Source organism: Coenobita brevimanus, chromosome 22 (genome assembly GCF_032717465.1).
Source record: "Coenobita brevimanus isolate Jiangsu-jjx chromosome 22, ASM3271746v2, whole genome shotgun sequence".
NCBI lineage: Eukaryota > Metazoa > Arthropoda > Malacostraca > Decapoda > Coenobitidae > Coenobita > Coenobita brevimanus.
Window position 1 is genome coordinate 10,381,010 of NC_136975.1, and position 9,021 is coordinate 10,390,030.

A 9,021-nucleotide genomic window follows, 5' to 3' on the forward strand; every position below is an offset into this window, starting at 1 on the left:
CAGAACTCGAGGAAACTGAGAAGTCAATGGATGGGAGTGGATATATATATAAAGGGTAGATTCCAAAGATCTTTACTGATGAAAACAATGTTCATTGTATTAACTGTAAAACAACAACCAAGACAAAATTCAGAGACGTAAGAGAACATGTAGAAAGTAAGAAGCACCTAGTAAACGGTGAGGCACTTTCATCACCTCTGCACTTAAAATTAAGCCTCCCCCAAAGCAGAAAAATGTCATAATATGGTCCGAACTGATATCCAGTTAACACTCTTCCTTGACAAACATTGTGCCATTTACTCCGATAATCATTTAGTATATGAGAAAATGCTCCAGTGAAAAGACATCAACACTACTTAACAATGCACAGAACCAAATGCACTGCAGTTATTAAGCATGTACTGATGTCCTATTTCGTTGTGAAGCTGAAACTGGACGCTGCTGATAGGAAATACGGCATTTTATTGAACATTTCCACTAACATTGATGTTAATAAATACCTTGGGTTACCTGTACATAACTTTGATCATTATAGCAAATAGTTTTATCTTTTATGCATCTATACTTGAATATGATGTAAATAGTATTGTTGATGCTCGGAAGTCATTACAGGAATAAGGACATAGGTTGTATAACATGACTGGTGTGCAACCGACAACCCGAATGTGATTGTAGGTATAAACTACGGAGTTTCCCAGAAGAGATTCTTTCTTTGATCAAATCGGATGCATATTTCACTCACTTCAGTTAACAGTGTCACATACAAGTTCTGAAGTCATGCTTAGGAACCTAGAATTCCTCGTTAGTGACACATATAACTGGCTTGCGAGATCTTCCTGAAGGTATGAAGCATACAGCAACCTATTCTAGCTCATATGTGATGAACATGCTGAAGACCGATCAGGCTTCCCTGACTCGTTGGCTATCTATTTTTTCTACGGTGCAAAGACTGGATGACCATTGGTTAGAGCTGAAAACACGTGTTTTTTTTTTTAATTGGCAAAATCACGTGAAAGATGCTATATGTCAGAAATTTTACATGTCTTGTACTTTGATAATTCAGCCATGCATGCATTATTGTTTTTCTTTTAAATATCTGTTGTAAGTGACGTTCAAAGAGTGAACAAGGCTATTGAATCAAACAGTGTGACCCTTCTAAGTTATTGGATGATATGACAGGTCTGACTGAAAGGCTTGTGAATATAGTGATACTACTTTTTAATCAATATCTCATACATCCCTTCACTTGAAACTTGGAGGAGTATCTGACACCAAAATTGTAGCTTGGTTACGAAACTAAGAAATGTTATCAGAACTGACAGCTCAACTTTGACTGTGGAGCAAGAGCAAAGTCATCGGAAACGATGCTTTAATTCTGTAAAAACTCACATCCAGCAACTTCGCCATATGACTTTCGGATAATGAACGTGTATTGAAAACAATGGTCCTTATAAGTGTTTCAGATGCTTTGCATGTACTGAGAAACTGCATTGCCACTCTGCTAAATTTGTTTACTATTAGTCCAGATGATATTGAAACAGTTTGACTCCATTGGCCAGATATAACATTGGTGATTTGATTTGAAAGTCAGGACTCTGTGAAGTTTTGAACTGAAGTCCACTGACACAAAGATGCTGCAAACTCGAATCATTACTTAAAGTTGTTTATATGTTGCAGTAATTATCCAGTCATTCACATTTCAGTGCAAAAACCGAAGAGCGTTTAGTCAAATTTAACTTGGTTAAGAACAAGCCAAGAATAATATGAACCCATACAAAAAAAAAAAAAAAAAAATGTTTAGGTGGATGAAATTTGTGAAGAGTTTATTCCAAATATTTATTTCTTTATATTCAAACACCTTAGTCAAGGAACGTGGAACCCACTGACATATTAACATCTACGTCGACCCATTCTTCACACTCCAACCCACAATTCTGTTAGTTGCATACCTTTCCACATAGCCCATACACATATCACACTCCCTCCCCATCTCTCCCTCTCCCCCATTAACCTTTCATTCTGCATTCACTCCATCAGTCCAGACTTTCTAATGATGCTCCAACTCATTTTGTAAACTCACATCTTTTGTCATCACTTAGTTTTGACATATAAGGGCGCTCATGTTGTCCATTTCATACCCATTCGCTACACAACGCAATAATCGACTCTACTGCTCTCCAGAACCAAGCACCTTCACTTCACACAATTGTATCATGAGCATGCACCAGTACACTTATTTTCCACACCATATACTTCATCACAATGGATTTTACAATATCCACAGCCCTTACTTATATTTCTGTTCTAAATTTTCAACCATTCTGGTTATATATATATATATATATATATATATATATATATATATATATATATATATGGATACATAGAAAGTCATCTGCCATGATAATCCACATATATATATATATATATATATATATATATATATATGTCTATCTATCTATCTATCTGTCTATATATATATATATATATATATATATATATATATATATATATATCATCATCTGTTTGAGTATCCACTGCAGGACCGGCCTATCCCGACCGAAGTCGGGACGATACAGCCAATGTATCTCTACCAAGTGGCTTAGGCTGTCTGGTAGAGATTGTATGTAGGGTGAGAAGTGCTTGTAAGTGTAATTGTAGTGTTGGAGTGGCTTTGGATGTGTGTGTAGTATGTGAACCAAGTGTAATCGGCCCGTGCAAGCATACTTTAAAGTAAGCGACACTGGTTCAACCAGAGCACCTGTTGTGTCCGCCAATGCAGTAAGTGGCCGGGTGAACACTCCCAAAGTTTATTATCCTTGTGGGGCACGAACCCTGATTCACCCGTGTACGAAACGCACACTCTACCACTGTACCACTTTGGTTTCATATATATATATATATATATATATATATATATATATATATATATATATATATATATATATATATATATATATATCAAAGAGCCTCGTTTTTTGTTTGTCTCTCCTTCAATCACGCCCAAACCATGGACCAAAGACTCCCAGACCCATACATATTCTGAATCAGGGTGACCCAATGATGGTTTTAGGGGGGTCAAAATTCAGATCTACGTCATCTGAGGTCACCCGTAAAGTGTTCATTTTTTTTGGCCCTGGCAATCCCTGCAGCCCAAATTTTGGCATGGAGACTGACATGACTCCCAGTTCGGGCACAGGCTATGCAAGGTTGACCTCTGAGGTCATTTCAGGTTACTGGTGGTAAGTCATTTGAGGTTACCGGTAATATATGCTCAAATGACTGGACTCAGAAGCACAATTTTTGGCATGGAGACTCGCATGACCTTCAGTTCAGACATAGCCTATGTGAGGGTGACCTCCGAGGTCGTTTGAGGCCACCATTTGGGGGTCATTTGAGGTCACCAGTAATACACACTCTAACAACTGGACTGAGCAGCCCAATTTTTGGCATGGAGACTCACATGCTCTCCAGTTCGGACATCGTCTATGTGAGGTTGACATCCGAAGTCATTTGAGGTCAGTAGTCGGAGGTCATTTACGCCCATAGTCGAGCACATAAATATGTACATATATATTTATATATATATATATATATATATATATATATATATATATATATATATATATATATATATATATATATATATATATATATATATATATATATATATATATATATATATATATATAACTTCATCTATCATTAAAATCCCCATAAAACACCAAGAACAAACCAGAAAATATGCATTAAAAAAATATAGTTAAGACTATGGTTTAAAAACTAAAGTCGGCTGAGGACTTTTGCTTCCTCAACAGAGGAGAAAGTGGCTCCTTTTTAATACACACCAGCTCTCCAAGGACTGAACGTAAACCTGGAGAGGAATCAATGATGGGAATCCCATAGATTGGAAAACACAGGCAAGAGTTGCCACACAGCCAGAGGGACAAGAAAATCTTCACAGTAAGAAGGGGGCCTTTCCTTCTGGAGATGGCAATGCATTAGGCATGTATGACTGATCTGTTTGCAGGTCACAGCACCTTCATAGTGACGGGTTATGGCTGTAATGGCCCGTGGACAAACTAACACGTCACCTTATTGAGCTTGCTTTTAAAAGGAAGAGTGTCCCAGACACAATGCCCACATTCCCTGACAACAGGTTGAATCACAAGGAAGTAATTCTTGAAGGGAAGAGACTTGATAAAGGCATCGAAGGGAGTTGCTGCCCTTGCTGCCTCAGCCACAAATTCTTTTCCCTGCAGTCCAAATTGGGCTGGCACCCAACAAAACGAAACTTTCTGGTCATGACAACCCATGTGGAGGATATTTGCTAATCTTTCCCAGGCCAACTGGTGGCGTGAGTGACAATGCTCAAGGGCAGATAAGTCTGCTTGGGAGTTGTTAAAAGCAATGAAAATAATTGTTTCATAGATGAGTATAAGTTGCGGAGCCACCCAAACTCCTGACAGCTCAGGAGTCACCATTGGGGTTGAAGAGGGTGAGGTGGCACTCCGGCAAAAATAAGGGAGGATGATCCCAAACCCAAAGTTGGCATCAGACTTTAAGCCAATGAGTCAAACTGAGATAGACCCAGTATGGAAGGCAGCATGAAATAACAATTGGGTGTGAATCACCAATTCGGATTCCACAGCCTTAGAGGCCGTTACATACCGGTAAAATCTTATTTCAGGTAACATTCAGGGTAGAACGACAAATTAATGTCCCCATGCCCAAGACTGGATTGTGTAGGAGGCCGACATCAGTCATGATTTCCTGTGCCCTATAACTAAATGGACGAGAAAATCATGGAAGGATATCATAAAATGTGTGCTTGGCAAAACTGAAAGCACAGACATTTCAGGAAACCTCTGGAATCTGTACCAACACTGTGGCTCTAACCCTTTAATCCATGCATGCACAAGCAGGCATGCGACAGGGCAGATGGAAAATTTTTCTGTAGCGAAATGAAGGTGTGCGTGATGAACAGAGTCCAAGATTCTCAACCTTGCAGGAGAAACTGATAAGTACACCTCACGACCATACTCCAGCTTGGACAATACCAAAACTTGATGGAGCAGGCGAAGGGTACGTCTATCAACAACCCATCAAATATGGGCAAAACCCTTTAAAAAAATCAAACCTTCATGCAGGATGTCTTAACCCGAGTAAGACCGGGGTCAAATGTGATGCCCAAAAATCTGACCTGCTCCTTACAAGCAATCTTTTGCCTAAAAAAAAAAAAAAACAGTCAGGGGACACCCTTATTAAGAAGTGCACTGCAACAGTCATAGATAAGTATCTATAGCCGCGCTTCTGAGTCCAGGTAAAAGCCTGTCCTGTTGTAAGTTGCAGATGGGGCGCCGCCACCAACATACAGTTCAAGATACAGAAAACGAGAACAGAGAAGTAATCCGCAGTGAGGGAGTTCTTCAATCCTTCCCATAAATTGCAACAACAAATAATGCCACAGTCAAAATACTCCTTTGAGGTACTCCCTCCTCCTAAGTAAACAGGTGAGACAGCTCACATCATGCACGCACGCACACACACACACACACACACACACACACACACACACACACACACACACACACACACACACACACACACACACACATGGAACTCCTTTACAAAGAGGAAGTTTTGAATAAAAATGGATAGGGAATCCATAGGATCATAAAAATGAAGATTTGATAAAATGCCATTACGCCAAGTTGTACCAAAGCATTCTTCAGGAAAAAAAAAAAAAATCTCTACATGATGCTGCCTGGACAAAAATGATTATTCACAGTGGATCTCATCTGCCAAGACCCACATTATGATTTTCATTAAAAAAATATTAAAGTTCTCTAATAACGAAGAAGACGTACTTTCATCATCATTCCAAATAATAGGTAAATGCAGGACGTCAAAGATACTGGGTGGTAATTGTACACAATAAACGGGTCTTTCCCTGTCTTTGGGATTAGGATTATGGCAAGTCGCCAGCTAGCTAGCACCACCCCCTCCCTCAATAACCATTTTAACAATACCAATAGAAAAGCCCGGAACTCCTCTAGACGACGAATCATGGCATATAAAATACCATCGTGCCCTGGAAATGTGTCTTTACAGGAGGCAATGGCAGCTCTCATTTCTCTTAATTAATAGGCTGTTGGAATTATTCAATTCACGAGACTGATAATTCACCCCCAATCTCTCCTGATGCACGCGATCAGCATGATGCGGTGTTGAAGAATCTCTTTGGAGATAGTATATAACTGTTCAGCAAAAGCATGTCAAGATTCTGACACAATATTCCTAGTGATCCTCGGCACTAGTTGGTTTCATGAATATCTCTTTTATCTTCTGCGCCTACTTCGAAACCCGTGATATATGAGTGGAGGAGTTAGTAGAAGAAACATAGGCTGCCCAAGAGCTACCCTGCGAATTCTTTACGGTTCACCTGTATTTCGCACGTCACGACAGAACTCTACCTTCAAAAACTTGCTCTGTCTGTGTGCATGGAAATGAGAGAATATATACAGCTCTGTAGGCACTATAGACTGCTTCACACTCACTGTTCGACCATAGCACAGGTGAATAAGCAGGGGTGACTGGTTCTGGTGCAACTGATCGAGTTTTTGTAGCCTGCATAGTGGTAGCCCTAACAAGGGCTACCACATGACACTGGCAAGGCACATCTCATCATGAAGGGCAGTAGCAGCCTCTTGTCTTGAAGGTCAGGCTTGGCAGAAACGTGAGGTGGTAGTGTGCGTCCAGCTATTAACGTCCCTGCCCAAGCCATGGATGCAGCATTCAGGACATATGCAGGGACACATGAAAGTGGGGAGGCAACCTCACTCTCACGTAATCTCCATGTGAAGCTGGCATTATCTCCTTCTGTTTTCACTGATACAGAAGCTAGCCCTGACCTACCACTAAGTGCTTTGAGAAGTATGTGGAGCAGCCTTTTTTGTACTACTGCATTGCTGGGTTTCATAATGACAAGACAGAGTTGAAGCAAAGGGGAAAACTAGGGTTTATAAACAACCTCTGATCTTGTCCTCTGCCTTCGCAAAAGAATGCTGCTCGCAGGTTCGGATTGATATGAGCTCATTCCCAAATTTGTATTGGTCACACTGGGCTGATGAAGCTGGATGAGCACCGCGGCATTACACACGAGAGGGGGGAGTTCAAGCAGTCAATCTCACAATGATAATCACCACCCTAGTCAGCACTCACTTCTGGAAGACTTTGCAGTTTTTGACAACAGGATCACTGCAATAAGAACAAGTCCCTGGCCGCTGTACATACGACTTGACCCAAAAATGGTAGTAACCTGCCTCGAGGACACTGGGGAATATCCAGTGATCATACATCAGAATCAAAGGCAATGTGTCTAGCAAGATCCCATTTACATTCTTCTTTGTCCTTTCAGCTTTCACCACCCCCTGATCTGCTGGTCTAGCAGCTCCCCAGGGAGGTTCTTCTCTGAGTGTGTGAGGAACTCTTTGGAGAAGACTTCGCCCCTTGGTTGGTTGTGGATGACGAGATGGGTGACCACCATTTTCATGAAAGACAAATCATTATATAGCATGCCTGAAAGCACATTCTGCATCCTTGGCTTCAACAGGGAGATTCCCATTTGCCTGTAGAACAAACTTGGGGGTTAACCCAAAAGCGTTGACCAGATCATGATGAACTTTAAATGCATTCTAGTCTCTGAAAGCAGTATCATGAGCCAGCTACATGACAAGGAATTTCTCACAGTTTCAGACAGAAAGACACCAGGAATCATCTCACTGGCAGTACTAAAGGTTCCCTTCCGGGGTTTGGTTCCTATCCCTCGAAAGTTATTCTTACCCTTACTTCCAGCAGCCTGAAATGATTCCGGCTGGAATATCCTGAGAGCACTCCATAACCAGCGGAACCTGGGGAAGGACGGTAGTTTCAGAGATGAGGAAGAGTCATTTGACGATCCAGTAGTGTCAGGGTTTGTCAGCAGGTGATCGAGTACCTATGGATAGGCTCAGTAGGAGGAGAAATGTGGTCAGTAGATGACTTGTGGGCCTGGGCATATGGCACATAAGAATCAAAGTTAAGAGAAGGATCTGCCATATATCAAAATGTAAAAGCCATCATTTACCCCCCCCAACCTTGAACCACGAAGCCCAACAAGGGGAGCCCAAAGAGCAGGTCACGGAACACCTGACAACTCCAGGGGTATTAGAAAAGCATACACAGGTAACCACCTCACAACCAAACAATAGCTCCAGGAAGATGGAGTGCCTGGCTTTGTGGTGCTCGCATTGCCTTAGTAAAAAACGACCAACCATATGACTTACTTGACCATCACCAAGCTACCCTTCTAGTCAAGACCAGGCAACTAAACAGATGTGTTGCATTGTTCAACATCACAACCACGAGGCTATCTGACTTTTTAGCATCACACAGTGACACAATTGGCAAATACCTGAGGGGAGGAGGTGGGGGGGGGGCAGCAGCCCTGCCCTAAGATGACAGACAGGGAACATATCACCACCAGCAGGCCTCCCTAACTGGTGATGAGGGTAGAGCACTTGGTAACGAAATTGATATCACTCCAAATGAGACACCCAGGTAACCAAAACATGAGACGCCAGCAAACACGCTTGAAGCTCCACCTTCGATAAAGTGGGATGTAAGTGGATAATTGGTACAGGTGAGATGATGGTATAGTCGGCAAGGTGGCGCAGGTACTGTACGTGGGGAATGCTGGTGGGATGTGGTGTAATAATATCAGTTGAACTTGAAAAAAAAAAAAAAGGGTCATATAAAAAAAAAAAAAAAAATACAGGAAAATAGTACATGGGGGGAGGGGGGAAGGAAGGAAGAAATGAAGTATTACCAAAGTTTTTACCTAGGAGCAAGAAATACTTCAGGGAGTAAGATGTTCCACCCCTACCATGCTTTAAGTAGAATAACAGCAGTGAACATCCCAATCAACATCTGGACAAGGGGAGGCGTAAGAGCCTTCCTTCATCCTAAATTCTACAGTAA

General features: G+C 41.3%; 1 protein-coding gene across 1 annotated transcript in view; it reads right to left on the reverse strand.

Annotated features, from left to right (window-relative positions):
* Positions 1 to 789: 789 nt before the first annotated feature.
* The window catches only part of LOC145392420 (uncharacterized), a 32,004-nt gene continuing 23,772 nt past the window's right edge, over positions 790 to 9,021 (reverse strand). Inside the window, exons 5-7 of the mRNA XM_080266829.1 lie at positions 7,846 to 7,999; positions 7,225 to 7,335; positions 790 to 836 (exon numbers count right to left, since the gene is read on the reverse strand). Coding sequence (XP_080122955.1) covers positions 790 to 836; positions 7,225 to 7,335; positions 7,846 to 7,999 — 312 coding nt within the window. The remainder of the gene's footprint in view (positions 837 to 7,224; positions 7,336 to 7,845; positions 8,000 to 9,021) is intronic.